The sequence below is a fragment of the Prosopis cineraria genome, unplaced genomic scaffold (assembly GCF_029017545.1).
Source record: "Prosopis cineraria cultivar Desert tree isolate PC_DT_omini unplaced genomic scaffold, ASM2901754v1 PC13, whole genome shotgun sequence".
Classification (NCBI taxonomy): Eukaryota; Viridiplantae; Streptophyta; class Magnoliopsida; order Fabales; family Fabaceae; genus Prosopis; species Prosopis cineraria.
The window spans coordinates 12,084,104-12,103,753 of NW_026555344.1; the positions used below are offsets into that span (position 1 = coordinate 12,084,104).

At 30.5% G+C, this 19,650-nt stretch overlaps 1 protein-coding gene, 1 long non-coding RNA gene and 1 pseudogene across 2 annotated transcripts; 2 read left to right on the forward strand and 1 right to left on the reverse strand.

Annotated features, from left to right (window-relative positions):
- Window positions 1–2,242: 2,242 nt before the first annotated feature.
- LOC129289900 (probable LRR receptor-like serine/threonine-protein kinase At1g05700) lies at window positions 2,243–5,017 on the forward strand (annotated as a pseudogene).
- Window positions 4,994–13,906, forward strand: LOC129290665 (probable LRR receptor-like serine/threonine-protein kinase At2g28960). The gene is given in 12 exon segments (XM_054927524.1): window positions 4,994–5,130; window positions 5,260–5,404; window positions 5,834–5,905; window positions 6,018–6,089; window positions 6,346–6,494; window positions 10,741–10,961; window positions 11,097–11,223; window positions 11,941–12,003; window positions 12,345–12,411; window positions 12,413–12,532; window positions 13,383–13,445; window positions 13,447–13,906. Coding segments are annotated over 9 exon segments (1,173 nt in total). The 5' UTR covers window positions 4,994–5,130; window positions 5,260–5,404; window positions 5,834–5,905; window positions 6,018–6,084; the 3' UTR covers window positions 13,805–13,906.
- On the reverse strand, window positions 7,404–9,842 carry LOC129290666 (uncharacterized). Its single transcript, XR_008588492.1, has 2 exons — window positions 9,425–9,842; window positions 7,404–9,328 (listed from the first exon to the last, which is right to left on the reverse strand). It is a non-coding gene; the product is annotated as an uncharacterized LOC129290666 (long non-coding RNA).
- Window positions 13,907–19,650: the final 5,744 nt, after the last annotated feature.

The window sequence follows — 19,650 nt, forward strand, 5'->3', positions numbered from 1 at the left end:
TTACAAAATCATAAGTTACTTGATTTCTAATTTTTCTGTTCAATTACACTTAAAATCATTCTTATTAAATCCCTATGTGTCACTGATCTATTTATAGATCATTTTCAAGCTGCCAGAAACCTTTTTTTTTTTATTTTAACTCTCGCATGGTTGCAAGTCATGTTGTAAAATTTATGAAGTAATTGATTCTTTTTTTCAATAGTGTGATTGGTATGAATATTGTTAAAAAATCATGATGGAGGGATGGAGAGATGCTGGTAAAAAAAAGAAAAAGAAAGGCGATAGAGAAAGATGGGTGAAGTATTTGAGTTGTAAAAAGATAAAAGGGAAATGAACGGAATACTTATGCAATGAAAGCGCGACGATGTAACAGAGGTGGTGCCTTAATTAATTAGATAAGAGAAAAGAAATTCAAAAATTTGGATTTAGTTCACTTACTTAATAAATGTCTCACTAGGTACAATAACAATAGTATGATTTAATTGAGCGGTTATTAAAGATTTTGTTATATAATATTTAAAAAGTACTAAATCTTAAATTTTTGTAGGGGACAACATATGTAAAAGTGTTTTTATTGTGATTATTGTTTTTAGTTTTTTGAGAGAAATATATTTTAATAATTTTCAAGTTTTAATAAAATTCAATGATCATAATTGAGACATTTATTGAGTGAGTAGATTTAGACCACTCATCAAATTTAAATCTAAGGAAAGAGAGGGGCAGTGGCACATAGAAACGTAGTCTTAAAGGATCAGAAGCAATCACCTCAAAAATTAAATGCTAAGGTGGATGTCATGGCTTGTGGGGTTTTTGCTGCTTGTTCATTCATGAATGGGTTGTTGTTAATTATGTATGATTAGTTTTCTAAAACTGAATGAATTCTTGTTTATGCATCCATAAAATCTTAGAAATAATTAGATCTTTTATCATAAAATGTTATTTTCATATAGGTACTTAAGGGTGTAATGAAATTTCATATCTTTAAAGTCATTCTTTAATAATAAAAAAAATTCTCCTGTGGTTCTTAAATGATATTTTACCAAAATTAAAATGCCAAGGCAGATGTCATGGCACGTTGTGGATTTTTCCACTCCCTCACTCCTATGTCCATCCAAGTACTTGGAATTTCGAAGATCAGCTTTATACTTTTCCGTGCCGTCTCATTTGAAGGGGAGACAAAACAAATGATCAAGAATCAAATATTATTCATGTTACAAAAAAAATTTGAGGGTCAATACCATTAATTCCAAAATCAACCACTTACCGTTGCCCTTCGACGAAACCGCTTTCGGATAAGGAATATGGGGATGAGAGTTGAAGAACACACTCATGCACACTCAACCACATACTTCACACAAAAGGATGGAATCTCCCTAAGTCAAGTCAATTTGTTTCTATATGCATGGAAGATGGAAACAAGGGAAAAGTAAAACGTAAAAAAAAAAAAAGGGATAATAGTTTATTATTTAATATTTATAATTATTTTTGTTATTATTTTTAGACTTGTTCTGGATCAGGACCAAAAACTCCCAATCAAACACACATTCAAAGTTGATGTATTATTCGAATTTCACTACAAATCAAAAGAACAAAACTACACATAAATATTAATTATCAAGGAACTTACTACCAACGAGATAGGTATAGTCGAATAGACTAGTTTCTAACAATATGACAATTCAATGTTTGAATAATTTGAATGAGATAAAAGAAGAAGGGTAAAAATTACATCTTAATTTTATATACTTAATATACTTTTTTTCAATTAAATTAGTATAACTAGAGTTTAACATTTTAAACAATTTAAAATATTATTAATATCAAGACTTAGTTAGACGTAAATCATGGATAAAAAATTACACACATCTTGATTTCATTAGAAATAAACATATTAAATTTATAAAATTTAGTATAGAAGTTTTCTCTAAAGAACAAATAAAAATTACTTCCCGATTGTGTGAGGTCACGGTAATGTATGGCGAGGTGCAAATTATTAGCCCATAAGTAAAACATGTAATTTCGAGTCCCTATCAAGTGAAGTGCTCAAACTTAGTGGTCGCAATGTCTCAAATAAAATTATATTCAATAGAAGGATACCTATATATAATTAAAAAAACATGTAATTATTATAAAAAAAATTACTATCAACCTGAATAAAAAAAATTACCATCAACACGCAAATGTGTATCATTAACTATTAGTACTATTTTTTATTAATTTTCTGTTTAAAAGTCAAACGAAGCTAAGTAAACAAAATAACACAAGCCAAATCCAAATCTCAAAGGGTAAACATTACTTCCCACTTATATAAACAGTACTCAAATCGCTGCTCATCTTGGCTTGAATCTGAGATCCCAAGTTCCAGGTGTGTTCATCTCTATTGTTTTTCTATTACTTCTATACTTCCCTGTTACTCTTTTATGTATTTATTTGTAATAAAGAGAGAGCGTCTTTACAGAATTCAACAAATCACATGGAGAGGACGCCACAACGAATTCTATGGTTCTTGATCCAACTTTTCCTCAAGTTTGGCAACCCTGGTAAAGTTTGCTTAGTATTTTATTAGTTCATTGGTTCCAGGTTTTTCCTTTAATTATATAAAGTTGAAACCAAACATTATTTGTTGTAGTTTGATAAGTTTGCACGTATCAGATTTTGCAGACGCGGATCATTTCATAAGCATTGACTGTGGAGCAAGCAACGCATACAATGACTCACAAACTGGAATCTTTTATCAGACAGACATAGGCTTTGTAGAAACAGGAACAAATGCTATGGTGGCACCTGATAGAAGATATAACATAGATTTTCTATATTTTGGGAGGCAATTGCAAACGCTGAGAAAGTTTCCAGAAGGAACAAGGAATTGCTATAGCCTGAAACCAAAACAGGGCAAAAACAACAATTACCTTATAAGAGCTTTCTTCGCATATGGAAATTATGATGGCAAAAATCAGACTCCATCTTTTGACTTGCACCTTGGCGTCAATCACTGGACACCTGTTAATCCTCCGTATGAAGGTTATCAGGTTGCGGAGATTATTCATACTCCAACAACAGACACCATAGATGTTTGCCATGTCAAGTCTGGAAAGGGAATACCTTTCATTTCTACATTGGAGCTATGACTCCTCACCAATTCTATTTATCTGACTCCCTCCCCTTCTCAGTCACTCCAAATCTTTGATGCAAGAATCGATGTTGGCTACATTAATTCCACGACTTCAGATGTGTTCAGCAGGTGACTCCAAACTTATATTCTCTAGCCTCATGTGTTTGCATGTATTCATTTTCAAGCTTTTATGTATTTTATCTCTCATACGTAATTGTTTGATGGGATTATCAAATCATGTTATAACTTAGCTGATACTGTAAATGTACACAACCATCATTGAATACAACAGAACCTTCAGCATAATACTAGATGGAGGGTGTGTTTGGTTGGGGTGTCTTGAAGGGGAGGAAAATTGTTCCCCTTCCTTTGTTTAGTTGATAAACAACATAGGGAGAAGGATGGTGCTCTTTCTGCATCCAAAATTGAAGCTTTTTGGGTTTTAGCGGGGAGAGGGGAGAGGAAAATAAACTTGATGAAATTGCTCCCATATTATTTTCTCATGTTATTTTGAAAATGCAAAACTATTTATGATATTAAAAAAAATTTCCCTTCTCACTTATAATAAAATAAGTTTTATTACCAGATAAAAGTTAATACATAATTCATTTGTGTATAAAATTTCAATATTTTTTGTTGGAATCAAAAGAAAAAGGAAGAATGATAGTTAAGCGCCAAAACCTTCAATTAATGACATTTAAGTCTTTGACAATTTTTTTAAAAAAATGAGTTAAAAATATCGATATAGATAATTATAAATTCATGAGTTTCAACTATAAATAAATATTCAAGTATCAAATGTAACTCTTAAATTATAATAAGAATTTTTGTTTGTAACTATTTGAATCATTTTTCAAAAAATTTTATTGAAGACTTAACTATCATTAATTCAATCATTTTGGACTTCACTATCATTCTCCCAGAGAAAAATGACCTCCCATAAAAATAAAAAAGTTAAAGTAAATACATGGAATTTTCTTACTCGAAAGTTGTAAAGAATAAAGTTAGTAACATAGAAGAGGAAATCATAATCAACGTACAAGACCTTAATTAGATAAATTATAATATTAATATATTGATTTTTCAAAAAAAAAATTGATGTAAGATGAAAGTATTGGCATTTTTAAATTATGAAATTAATAAATTATATTATATTAATAATTAATAATAAATAAAAAATAGAACAACTTTAATAAGAGAATGAAATCATCAACTGATTATTAACTCCTTTGGCTCTCATTCCATCTAATCAAACCAAATAAATAAGAGATCATTTACTCTCTGCCCCCTCCCCAGCCCTTCCCTCTCTCCCTTTAAACTAAACATACCCTAATAAATTCTTTTCATTATTTCAGTTTCCTGTGATCTTTCATTGTTTCAGTTTCCTATTCTCTCCTCTATGCTTATCTGGATCTAAATTTAGTGTCGGCTTCAAGGCTCAATACTTGCTTTCTTATTTCTCCTTAAACACGCATGGAAGCAATTCTCAAATTCATTTATCTAATCATGGAAGCATCTATAGGTACAAGGATGACATCTATGATCGTGTGTGGCGCTATGACGTAGTTTCTAAAGTGGCAGATTGGCACCCATTCAATAGATCTGTAAATATTGATAGTGCAAGCACAAATGATTCTTACAAATTACCGTCACAAGTTTTGATATCTGCAGCTTCTTCCAAATCCCTCGTTTTCTTTGAACTTTGATACTCGTTCTGTTTGGGGTGGTACATTTGAAAAGTCTTTCGCCTTTTATGTCTATTTTCACTTTGCTGAAATTGAGCAGCTTCTTCCAGGGAAAAAAAGAGTAATCAGCATTACTGTTAATGATGAAACAATCCTCAAAGAGCCTTTAGCTCTTGAATACTTGAAACCACAGACAGTTGCTGCTTTTACAAATCAGTGATATTCGTTTCAGCATAAGTGCAACGTCCGAATCTGACGCTCCTCCAATCCTCAATGCCTTTGAGATTTATAAATTCGTATCACCACTAACTTCCCCAACAAACCAAATAGATGGTATATATGTGCTACTCTTTAATCCTTGTTCGCACTATTTCCTTATATTCTATCATTTCTGTGTGCATGAGAATATGTTTGACTTTGACTCCTGAGGCCCTATTTACTATTTACTATGGGTAATAATAGTGGTTGCCATTCTGGACGTCAAGATCACATACAAAATCTCCAAAGCAGACTGGCAAGGTGACCCATGTGTTCCCAATGAATATGCATGGGAGGGACTTAGCTGTAGATATGGAATCGATGAGTCCAACGCAAGGATCACCTCATTGTAAGCATTCGCTCCTTTAACTATAAAGTAAAAAGGTGAAATTGGTTAAGTTATGAACGTTCCTTGTTGCAATATGAACCGTCTGATTAGTTCCACTCATTCTAAATGCTTTAATGTTTAATTCTCAAATGCAAAATTGACTTGACTCAAGATCAATTGGATGTTATGTCAAGTGGATTTACGATTAATTAAACTTGGCTTTGAGAAAACTTTATAATCACCTGTCTTGTAAGCATCTGTTGATCATTATTGCAAGCAGAAACTAGAGTAGGAGCAGGTTAGCAGGACACATTGCTACTTCATTTTCACAACTTACCGAGTTAGAGTCCCTGTAAGTTTATAATTAATTTAAGAACGGGAAAAAATCATTAATTAATACAAGAATATATATACATATATCGTTTAAAATATTTCTTTGCTTTCTTTTAGGGATTTGTCAGGTAATGCCTTATCAGGATCAATACCAGAAGTTCTAGCTGAATTGACAAAGTTGAGAGTTCTGTAAGTATTGATTAGTTAAATTGACTATGGATCACTACTAGCTAGAGCATATATATCATGAAAACAACTCCAAATATCACCAAGGGATTATATTTCATAATTTTTTCTACAGTATTTTAAGCGGCAACAAGCTTACCGGCTCAATTCCCAAAGCTCTTGAGGACAAACCAGATCTGCAAATGAGGTTTCTCATCCCAATCTATCCTATTGCTTAGTTGTGCGCTTGACTTTTTTTTTTTTAAATTGTTCCTTGTGGGAATTAAACTAAAATTAATTGATCAATATCAATTTAATGTGATTAAACTGGATGTGTTTCAATGGTGATCGAACCAATTTTATTTCTCTTGACTTGTGTTTTCAGGCAACAGCCCAAAATAAAACTCAATACGATTACTAAGTCATTTGTAATTCTAACTTAATTACTTTGAGTTATCTTTCAGTTTAGATGACAATCCCGGCCTCTGTTCGAGGGATTCATGCAAAAAGCATAAGTTCGTTATTCCACTTATTGCAGCTGTTTTAGCTTTGACTGTCATTGTCTTGGTTATTTCCCTAGGAATATGGATCTTCAAATTGAAAAAAAAGAAAGGTATGCACAAATACTCCTCATTTCTAATTACTATTTTCTTGGTAAGTATAGAATGAAATGAAACGAAAAATAAAAATAAAATAAAATAAAATAATTTTATTGATGAAAATTATTTTTGTCTTTGAATTAAAATTTAAAAATAATAAAATATAATACTTTTCAATATTATAAGCATAATGGATATGCACACACAAATACACGTTTCAAGCGGAAGAAAGAATCATCTCTTCCATGACAGGCCAAAATAGAGACATCTTCGGGCAAGCCCATGACAAGGTCCGGGCAAGTATTGGAAATCTTGAACGAGCCCGTGATAAGTGTTTGTAACATACAAGGTTTAGTTAAGTGTTGGTAATTTAGGACAACGCCATAGCAAGTGTTGGTAATCTTGAACAAGTCCATGGCAAGTTTGGGCAAAGCCATAGCAAGTGTTTACAAGGCCATAGCAAGTTTGGGTAAGTCCATGGCTAGTCCAAACTTATCTATGATCAAGTCTTGGCACATCCAAACTTGCCATAAGCTAATCTTGACACATCCAAACTTGCCATGGGCAGGTCCTAACACATCCAAACTAATTTCAATTTTTTTTTGCTATGATATTGTCATGCCTCAAACATTGAGAGTGATCGGTATGGGATATGAACCGTGTCACATATCCCTATAAATCTCAAATCATAAACTCATTATATTTTTAAAATATAATTAGATTTATATTGAAATCATAACACTTTGATACTAGTCATATTGTAACAAAGTTTCAATATGTTCGTAGAAATTTCAACAAAACGTCCCCTCTAAATAGGATTTTATGAAAACTCTATGATACACTGATTCAGTTAAAATATCAAATAAATCAAGAATTTAGCTCCTTCCAACCAACAAATAGTATATAAATCAAAATAAAAACTCTAACTATAAACTATGTGGAGCACATAATCTTACTTTTGAATTAAAATACATAAATCCAAATATTTACATTAAGTGGACGTAATGTTAAATAAAATCCCACCCAGAACACTTGTACGCCCTTTAGAGATGAACAATAGGATCAATGTCAACTAATAAATTTGAGACCAAAACAAATTTCATAGTGAATAGCATTCTCACAAATAAAATTTAAAAGAGTAAAATAATAAACTTAAATAATCATGTACAATAATTGAAAAGGGAATAATTCATTGTAATAACTTATAACAAAAATTATAATTTTTTAATCATAAAATAAGAGTAAATTGGAAGAACTTTATTCTATCATACTTAAAGAAAACAAATTATTCATACAAATAATACACTTCCTAACCGAAACCATTGAAATTTCAAAAACACATGTTAATCAAAATTTATAATTGTGAGAACTCAAAATAATAGGTAATAAATGTCGACACATAGTCCATGAGGATAAATAACAAAACGTGGTTTATGCTACGAAGACAAACATAAACACATAGTCCATGATGATAAGTAACAAAACGTACCATGAGCTACAAAAACAAACATGGACACACAGTCCACGAAGATAATACTAACAAAGTTTAACTTAAGACTACCAAATCAAATGCGGGTACCAAGCTCACGAATAACAAACGTGAAGACAAAGCCCACAAGACAAACTAGCTAGTTATTAACCACAGCGCTACTGGCTAACAGAATTGTTGTTAATAGCAGTGTTTTATTTAGAGTGCTCTTAAAAAACACATTTCAAACATGCAAAAAAATAATCATTTCGGAGATAAAAATTTCATTCTTAATGCCAAACTCACATGAATTATTTCAAATCTCATAACTTGTCAAAATAATACTTCATAACTAATGTATAATCTTGCATTAATCGAGTAATTAAGAAGTTCTAAAGTTTAATAAACAAAGATGCCCTCATCAATCTTGGAAGTATATTTATTGAGGAAAAATAACTGCACATATCATAATTTAATTATCCTTCATCACTATTCCATAATTTTCAAAACCAGAATAATTCATAAAAGTAAAATATTTTAATAAAAGACTAGTAATCATGATAAATTAAATGGGATGCTATTCACTTACTTGTTGGAGTTCCAATATTTCAAAATATTCTTTCTTTAATTTTTATCAGGATTCTCTTCTTCCATACACCCTATAAAAAATATAATAAATGAAATTTTAATAGATTTCCAATTTCTAACATAATTCCAAGTCAACCACCATCATCTAAAATTTTAAAACTAAAATTCATGCTTTAGAATTGGCCCGTGTATTTTCATTCATCTTAGTAACCTCCTCCATATAGCTTTAGCCATGTCATTTTATTTATTTGAGGCAAAATTTTCTCTTAGGCTTTGCACCAATCATTTTAGATGCATTAATTCTAACCGTTCAATTAAAATATCCAACAATTTACCATTAACCACACAAATCCTAAAAACCAATGAAATTTCAAAGCATTCAAAGTTAAGTTCAATTTCTTCTAACAAGCCTTTTAGCAAACACCTTATAGACATTAAATTCTAAGTATCTCATTTAAGCTCTCTTTTTTCAATTTCATTCTAACAATTGCTTTAAGATCAACCATTCCAAACAAGTTAATTTAGTTCAGAAATTATGACCATATATAAATTAGTATCAAGCTTTAAGATGAATTTTCAGCTCAACATTTGAATTTCCTCTTCTCTAAAACACACGGGCTGCAGCAAAACACACTAAAAATTCTGTGACTTCAACCATTAAAATGCCCACACACCAAATTAACGAGATGAAGGGTGCAAAATTTCAAACATGAATTAGCAACCATAAAGAAGAAGAAGAGAAGAAAGCTGATCAGAACAAAGGAAGAAGAACTCACGCACCAACCGCAGCATCTACAGAACAAAATTTTGTAGCATCAATTCCATCCCTTCACCCATTCACACGTGCAGAAATTTTCCAAGGAAAGGAGACGAGATCAAGTTTCTTACCTCTGATAGACCAACAACGCACGAACAGGGAAGGGAAGGGAATTTTGTGTCTACTGCACGATTCCAGCACAGGAGGAGGAGAAAAACTCCCGCGAGCTCACAGCCACATGCGACGAATTGAAAAATGGCTAGGAAACCCGAATTACTTGCACAATTTCACAAATGGCAGAATAAGGGAGATTGACGCATAACAGGGGAGAGCGATACCGGCCCATTTATGCCTTCCCACAGTGAAATTTTCGGCGTTCATGAAGTCATCGGCGACCATTTGAATGATAGAGATGACGACAGAGGACGGAAGGCTGAACAAGGGTTTGAAGTTTCTAGCGAAATTCTCAGCTCTCCCCTCTGACTCATGCCTACAGATCTGAAGAGAAGATAAGGAGAGAAGGGAAAATAAAAAGGAGAATGATGTTAAAGTCTCATAAGGAAATTAATTACTGCAGGGTTCATTGACAACTGAATTAGATTTCATATAAGGAAATTAATTACTGCAGGGTTTCTTATGTAAGACCTAACTGTAATTCTTTCAAAATAAAATCCCGTGGGTTGAGGTATTTTGATAATTTCAGAAGTTGAAAGCAGGCATATTTTAAAAACTAAAACTCTTACTTTGACCACTCTAGGATTCGATCTCGAGACATGATGAGAAACATACACAGCTCCCACTACACCAGCTACGCTTCTTGCCAAAGGTGTTCCAAAATTAATATAAGTATAATTAATACACACATTTAATTTAAATTTAAATTTAAATTTTTTTACAAATAATTTTGTGGGTTATTACAGTTATATCTTGATAATTTTAAAATTAATTTCAGAAATTAATAAAAAAATGGGGAATAACCAACTTCCTACAGCCTTTTTGATCAATAATAGCTAGGTCTTACAAAAAAAGTTAATCCTCCACAACTTGATGAACTAAGGTTTAAATCTTCATTAAAAAAGGTACTCATATTTAAAGTCCAACCATGCCTTTAATAGGTGTCTCCAATAAGAGGGCATATGTTTGCAATAAAAAAGAAGAAAAAAACTCCCTCCCTCCCTTTTGGACAGTTCTAATTCCCCTGCCTATATCCCTCATGCTAAGCAACCCCTGGGATGTCACTCTCATCATCTCTCGTTTGCACTAAAATAATAGTTGTCTGTAAAATAATTATGTCAATTTATTAGTCACAACCCTTTGAAATAGTGGAGAAAATATCAAAGTGCTAATGTTCACATTTTTAATGTTATTTTGTGCAATCTTCATTTTCCCAATTCATGACACGCACTTGACGTGAAGTTCTTCTGATAATCGTTATTAACCTTTGCAGTGGATTCTACTATTTCAACAAAGCAAGAAGCATCAGAATATTCAAGAAATCGTGCCTTTTCTTACTCCGAAATTCTTGAGATCACTGATAATTTTCAAAACTTGATTGGACAAGGAGGATTTGGAAAAGTTTATCTGGGAACTCTTAAGAATAATGCTCAAGTTGCAGTCAAGTTACTTTCTCAATCATCAATGCAAGGTCATAGAGAATTTCGATCGGAGGTAAAGTCGAAATCTAAATTTTACCAATTTCTCATAGATGCCCTGTTTTGTGAGACATATAATTAGAAAAATAATTTGTTCTGTATAATTAAGTCGAGTGTCATATAGATGATGAAGTTAAGTATGATGTTGCAGGTAGAACTTCTTATGGTCGTTCATCATAGACACCTAGTTTCACTGATAGGGTACTGTGAAGGAAGTGGGGTCACAGCATTAATTTATGAGTATACGGCTAATGGTGACCTCCACCAACACTTATCAGGTATGAAATCTTCCTTGTAAAAGCGTTCTTTCTTTCTTTCTTTGTGTTTTTTTTTTCCTGCCCGTTTTGCCTTTTTGGGTTGGAACTTCTTCATGCTTTGATTAGACATATTCTATATAAGTAATATCTCATAATCAATAATTAACATATCATCAATATACTCCCTCTAGTCCTTATTACAGGACTTCTTCTAAAATGATTATTTGATCCTTAATATAAAATATTTAGTGAGATATTAATTACATTTTTCTAACATAATCCTTATTTAAATTTATTAACTATTAATTTAAATTTTTTTTCATTTAAATAGAGGTAAAACTGGAAGCTTATTTTATTTTTAAATAAAGTTGATGACTTAACCATTTCTTATTGGTTAATTTGATGAGGTAGTTAAAGGTGTCATGTAATAAGGATGGGGAATGTATTAAAATCCACAACAAGCTACATTATTGCTCATAAGTCGTCTGTGCAATATAAAAATTAAATGTTAAGCTAATGTGTTAATATTTTACGATGGAGAAGCTTTGCATATGCATGTAGACTCATTCGGGAATATGCATTTGTGTAATCCATGAATACCATATACTGTATGGAAAAATTAATATATATATATATATATATATAGGGATTTCTACACCCCAATAATACATTATGTTCTTCATTGATCACCTTTTGAAGGTATATATATAAAAAAATCTAATTATATTAGTTATACAGGTAAGAATCCGGGTGCTTTGAAATGGAAGGACCGGCTTCAAATTGCATTGGACTCAGCACATGGTAAACAAAACTATGTTAACTTTTTATGTTTACAAGATTGGCCCAAAATGAAAACTTTTATGAGATGTATGATAAGATTCTTTCGAGTTGTAAAGGAAAAATTACATATTTTAAATAAATTATAATTTTTTAAATTATATATGTGAAAGATACATAAATAATATTTAGATGAAAAAATTTTTAAATGACTTAAAACAAATAAAACTTTAATTTCATTCATTTCTTACAAATTAATATTTATTCATAAGTTAAACCGGAGTTTGGAGTCATACATTTAATGGATAATAATAATAAATAATTGATTTTGTTATTACACACATATATAATAAATGGAGTTGCAGGATTGGATTATTTGCATAATGGTTGTAAGTCGGTGATAGTGCATAGAGATCTAAAAGCTTCTAACATTTCTGGATAAACATATGGAAGCTAAGATTGCTGATTTCGAATTGTCTAGAGCTTTTGCAAATGATATTGATAGTCATGTCTCAACTCGTCCTGCTGGAATATTTGGATATCTTGATCCTGAGTAAGTATTTTTTATAAAGTATATGTACACGTGTGCCACTGCAAAATATACTTTTTACATTAGTTATAAAACTGGTGTAAAAAGTGCTTAAAAAGGAGGGGGTGGTAGGCACTTTTTCCACCAGTTCTTCCAAATAACTAGTGTAGGAAGTAGTTTTTATACCGGTTATCAATAGGACCAGAGTATGAAAGTCAATAATTTTTTTTTATTTTCTTACATTAAGAAAGCCAAAAAGAAAATAATGTGAAGCTGCTTACAAGAAAATGAGCATGGATCTTATACACACATCATGCTAATATTTCCATAATAAAATTAAACCATCCAAATTGTATTATATTTTGTTTTCTTGAAAAATATTTCAACATTTTTCGATTTTCATAGGCGCAAAATAGAAACTTAAATTATTCTTCTAAGTGATACTTTTTAAAGAAAGAATGTTTAACTTACAAAATTAATTTGTCTAAATGCCGTATCAAGAATGAGACCCTGGGGTACTTATCCTTGAGACGACCACTAAATTTAATGCAATACAAAGAGCATGTGGAATGAACACTATTGAGTTAATTGGAAGGAACATTAAATTCATATTTTTGCAGTTTGGTTTCATCAGATTTTTTAAAGATATTATTAAATCACCTCAAAGATGTGATATTCAATTTAGAATCATGAATGAAATTTATTCATATATCTTGTTTTCTAGATAATATTTTCTCACTTTTTAATCTATACCAAGCAATGTAATGGGACACAATTCTAGTTGAGAAGAAAATTATCTTCTCGAATAAAGCTTATGGAGAGCTATTTTTTGAGGAGGTCTCACCGTTAGTTTTCTTCTCTTTAATTTTTACAGATTTCAAAATACTGGAAACCTTACGAAAGGAAGCGATATTTATAGTTTTGGAATAATTTTTTTAGATTACTGGAAAACCAGCAGCAAAAAGACAACCAGTCCATACCTTTAGTCTCCTACTTCAATGGGTCACCCTTAGACTTGGAAGCAAGGATATTCAGTCCATCATTGATCCAGGGTTACAAGGACAATATAGTGTTGATTCTGCTTGGAAATTTCTAGAGATAGCCATATCATGCACTGCACCATCTGCAATTCAAAGGCCTGATATAAGTCAAGTGGTGGTTGAACTAAGGGAATGCCTGGCAATGGAAATAAGCTTGGAAAAGATCACTAGCCACAACACCAATGATTCAAGCAGTTCCATGGATATGAGCACCTCGAAATTTGATTCGGGCTTTAGTACTTTGTCTGGTAGATAGATAATTTGCTTATAATTTGAATCCAATCTCTCTAAAGTGATAGATCTGTCTAGTTCTACTATTTCAAATTAGTTTGAATAAGCTTCTTTTTAATTTGTTGAATACAGGCGTGTTGAATGTTGAACAATATATAGGTGGTACTTTCATGTGTATGGAGATGGAAAATATAGGACACATTTGTTCCAAGAATCTTATGGTGCACTTGAATTAACAAGGATTTGGATTTAAACCAAATCATTTATTTGGATTCGCAAAAATTTATGAACCGTTTCTCATTATAATTTTTTTATAATTTCAAATTCTCTCTAACTCCAGTCATTTGAAATTATCTTCACTTCAAACATTTTGATTTTTTTTTTTTACATTTTCACTATTGATATTTTTATACTTTCGTATCTTTTATCATCTCTTGTAGATTAAAAATAAAAATAAATTCATTATTTCTAATTTTTTATTTTTTGTTTTGAATCTCAACTTATTTCATTACACAAAAAAGGATTTTAAATATATGGGTATTAAATATGTGATTTGAAATGAAAGAATTAAAATCTAAAATCCAAATTTAGGACCATTAATCCAAACGCTACCTCGAGGAATGGAATGAAGTCCTACATGATTCCATATTATGGAGTCTGATTCTTGCCATCATAATTCCCATATGCGGAGGAAGCTTTTATAAGGTAATTTTTGTTTTTTTCCTGTTTTGGTTTTAGGCTGTAGCAGTTCCTTTTTCCTTCTGGGAAACTTCTCAGCGTTTGGAATTGCCTCCCAGAATAAAGATCGTCTGCGTTATATCTTTTATCAGGTGCCACCATAGCATTTGTTCCTGCTTCTACAAAGCTTATGTCTGTCTCATACAAGATTTTAGTTTGTGGGTCAGCGTATGCGTTGCTGGCTCCACGGTCAATGCTTATGAAATTATCTGTGTCTGCAAAAACTGATATATGCAAATTTATCAAACTACAACGTATAATGGTTGGTTTTGAATACATATATATATATATACATATATATAATTAAATGAAAAGCCTGTGAACCAATTAACAAATAAAATACTTAGCAAACTTTACCAGCAGGGTTGCCAAACTCGGGGAACAGTTGGATCAAGACGAACCATAAAATTCGCTGTGGCGTCCTCTCCATTGTGATTTGTTGAATTCTATAAAGACGTACTTTTTATATTATAGCAGGGAAGTATGGAAGTAATAGAAAAACAATGGGGTCGAAATACGGATGAACTCACCTGATGCTTGAGATCTCAGATTCTAGCCAAGATAAGCAGGAGTTTGTGTACTGTTTATATAAGTGGAAAGTAGTGTTTACACTATGAGATTTGGAATTGGCTTGTGCTAATTGATTACATAGCTATATAGGTTTGACTTTTAGAAAGAGAGTTAAAAAAATAGTACTAATAGTTAATGATACACACTTGTGTTGATAGTAATTATTTTTTATTAAGATTGACAATCATTTTTATTGTGCATAAGTATCCTCTTATTAAATACAATTTCATTCAAGATACAGTTGATTACTAAATATGAGCACTTCTCTTAACAGGCCACTATTTCTTGATTAAAAACTTGGCCAATTAAATGAATACTTTTATTATGACGCATTTCTTGGAAGAGTCCAATGCCCTTAAGGTAGAGGAATGCTCTAATTGGTCAAAAAGCGATATAACATAATACCACAACTCTAAAAAGGAAGTAAAAAATAAATGTAAGAATTGTATATATATGGAAATTATAATAACAAGAAATAACAAGTCAAAAAATTTTAATTTACTTGATAAAAAGTTCTATCGTATCTTTCATGTTACTTGGTTCTTCATTAAGAGGATTGAGATATCATATTTTTTGAGTAATAGAATTAACTGCAGTAAGCATCCAATGTCCCCTAACAAGAAATAATAAGTGTTAGCAAACAATTAATTAATATAAAAATCATTTACTTATACCAAAACTTGCTAGAAAGTGGCTTATCAATGGCAGTAAGGAACAAGAAATATTTATAAAATCACTTATTATATTCATTACAAGTAGATGAGATTTTAATTATTATTAGACTAAATCTAGTTGAGAGAGGTCTATACTTTTCCTTTTGTTCATGAGAGAGAATATATAATATGTACTATTGCTAATAAAGAATACTCTCAGGCAATATTTGAATTGGTTGATTTGAATTTTGATTTTAGATTTAAAATCTTATATTTTAAATCTCACATTTAAAATCCATATATTTCATTTTTTATTTGAGTAGTTTAAAAAATTTCAAATAAAAAAAAGATAAGAGTTAACATTTGAAGAAAAAGTGATAGATTTGAAATGATAAGCACAGCTTAGCTCTATTTCTCAATCAACAAGGAATGAGAACTAGATATGAAAGAAAATGCATGAGTGATAAAGAGATCAACAATAAAAACATAAAACACCATTTAAGATTTTTATCTAAAGTACCCACACTTGTCAATGGGGCAATACCAATATACCACACTTTCCAAAAAAAAAATATCGAATTTAGACTTCAACACAAAGACAAAGACTAACAATATACATTTAACAACTTCTAGGCTTGACATTTATTGCTTCTCCCTGTTTCAAATTATAAGAAAAAATTTGGAAGCCAACACGTTTCAATATAGGGTAAAATAGTAAATTGACCCCTAAACTATGGATCTAAGAGTGTTTGGGACTCTAAACTCATTTTTAATATAATAATTTTTTTAAAATTTTAAAAATAGTGCAATATAACCCTTACTATTAAGTTTGACTATTAATTGAGTAGAAATGGACATAAAAAAATTACAAAAAAATGACTAATAAAGTTTTCTTCGTCATTTTTTGTAATTTTTTGGGTCCTTGTATATGATTTTTGGATCCTTTACCATATTTTTGCAGTCTTTTTTCTGTAATTTGCGAGGTCATTTTCTGCCATTTTCTAATTAACTAACAGTCAAATTAACTTTTGTTAATGGTAGATGTTCAATTGTACTATTTTCAAAAGTTGAAGGGAAACATTACATAAAAAAATAAATTTAGATTTCTGAACACTTCTTGAACTATAGTTACTATAGGGACCAATTTACTCTTCTATATATAAGACAATAATGTACACAATTTTAGGATTATAATTAATGATTTTTCATCAAATCCCCCTAATCAATGAATAAAAAGACATTGCCAAAATTCTTGAAGTAAATTGAAGTTAAGAAAATGATAAGCATATATTAGGCAGAAGTGAACAAATGGAAAAACTCAAGACATAAAGCAGTTAAAATATTAATTGCACCTAAATGTATGAGGTCAAACGTATACAAAAAAGGAAAACAATCCCTTTGTCTAACGGCAAGAAAACATTATTGGGATCCTGAATTATGTGGTCGTGTGCATGCATGTGGCGTACGTGTTTCAAGTTTTATCCCCAAACAATGGTCTTGGACTTGCCCTCGTTATAACGGTCCTGTAACCTGCTTACATGCATAATTGCATATGGTTGACTGGATTTTTCTGTGAATGGCAAAAATTTACTTATTCAATGAATGTTTCATTTGTATGGCACAATAACAACTATTTAGTTTATACAGCTGCTAAAAATTTTGTTAGATAATATTTAGACAATATAAAAAGTTAAATTTTTGGAGAGAACAAAGTATGTGTGACAGGTGGTCATCGTAATTATTGTTTTAAATTCTTGAAAGACGGTGTATCTTGATAATTTTAAGTATTGATAAAATCTTATTATTATAATTAAAATACTTATTAAGCAAGTACTTCGACCATCCATTGAATCCAAGCCCATTGACTCGTGCAAGAAACAACTAATTTGAAGTTTTTGCGTCCATTAAATGTAGTGAAACGTACCGACCTTGAATTCTTGTCAACTTAGCTTGTGTGATGAACAGCTGCAATATCAATAGTTTTTGACATTAATGTATACCTTTTTTTTTAATCAAGTCTAACTTTTAACTATATATTTTGATTGTTATGACTTTTTTTTTTATTAAATGATTGTTATGACTTTAATACCATGCATGTTATAAAACTATTTTATTCTAAAAGAAATAATTTTTTTTGTTGCAGAAAATCCTTTATTATGTGACAAGTTTTGGGTTTTACTTAATATATTATATAATATAAATACCTTTCCTGTTTGTGGGGTTTTGTAGCTTTAACATAATTCTAGTTGAGCTAATTTACGGTCAACCTTTCAAATCCCAAAAAAAAAAAAAATGGTTAACCTTCCAAGCAAGCAGGATCAAACCTTGGAATGGAGCTAATCCCTTACAATGAGGTTAGTTGAATTAGTGGAAGGGACTAGTCTCTCATAATATGGTAAGCTCAAGTTCAAATTCTCATAAGGAGAGATACTTATATTTACTATCAGACTGTATGTCGAACAGGATCACGCTTGTGTGCTCAATAAAAATAACTTGGAACATCAATTATAAATTTAATCGAATTACCATGCATGCACTTCGTTTGGGAATATGTTATAGGGAAAAACTTATATACTCAGCCTTATGTATAATTAATGTGTCTGTTTTTAATTAAATTAATATATATTAATTTTTTGTAGATTATTTATTCTATATAAATTTTTGTTGTTAGTTTATTAATACATTAAAATTCATTTGTCATGATAAGTCTTACCCTTTGTTATATCCAATAATCTAAAGCTGAATGAGAGTTTTCTTTTTCTTTGTTTTTTTTTTTGTTTTTGGGCCAGAGCTGAATCAAGGTTTCTACAATGTTCCTTTTCTCTTTAAGGGAAAAAAAATGCTTACTTTGCATATAGAAAAGGTATTTGAATAGTATTTTAGCAGGTTCAATCTCTTTCTATTCATTAAATTTCCTTCCATCAAGCATGCATCACGAGGCCGACATTAAGGAAAAGGTAGACTAAGGCAAACGATAAGCATAAAGACAAAATTCACAATGATGTGCTCTCCATTTAATCTGTTAAGTATAAAAATGCATCAATTTGATAGAAAATGTTGGAAGTCATCAATAAGTAAACTCGTGATGTGATATAAATTTGAAGTATAAACTCATAAAAGTTTACCTCTATTAATAAATAGTCATTAAAAGTATATAATTAAATAATTAAAACATAAAATATGATGACAATTTGATTTACACTTATTTCAAATATAATTCATTAAAATTAAAAACATCGGCATTCATAAATTATTATACTCAACATCTAAATTTTAAAATAGCACAATTATTTTAGGTATTTTTTTATTAATATTAGTTTTTGCTTTTTACTTTTTATTTTTCTTTGAATCGGGTCCTATCGGTTATATAAAACGAGTTCTACACAATATATACCTGTCTTGGTTAGCTCAGTAAAAATTGATGAGCTTAGTGAGTTTAATCAAGTTTACATCTAGTATGAGTTTATGAGCTACTTGACATAATTTTGTAAGTTAGAAATGCAAAAACAGTAAACTCAAATAGTCAATTTACAAGTTTAACTAAGTTTGTATTTAGTTCAAATTTATAAGTAAGTTGACATAATTTTATAAGATAAAAATATAAAAACAATTAACTTGGAGAATTAACTCGAAAGTTTGATAACAATAGTTATCACTTATCAACCACCCTACAATTCTATGCATAATTGTTGGATTTTGGATCCATCCTTGATGGGTCAGAATATTTAAGGAGACTCGCTGACTGAATTAAGTAATAGTAAATTAATGAGTAATTAATTTAATATCCATCAAAATTAGTTTTGATTGATGAGTAGTAAAAGGTCAAATTTGACTTGACCTTATCCAAATCCCAAATATCTTGATTGTAATTTGAACCCTAAACTATGTCCAAGGATGATTTAAACTCTAA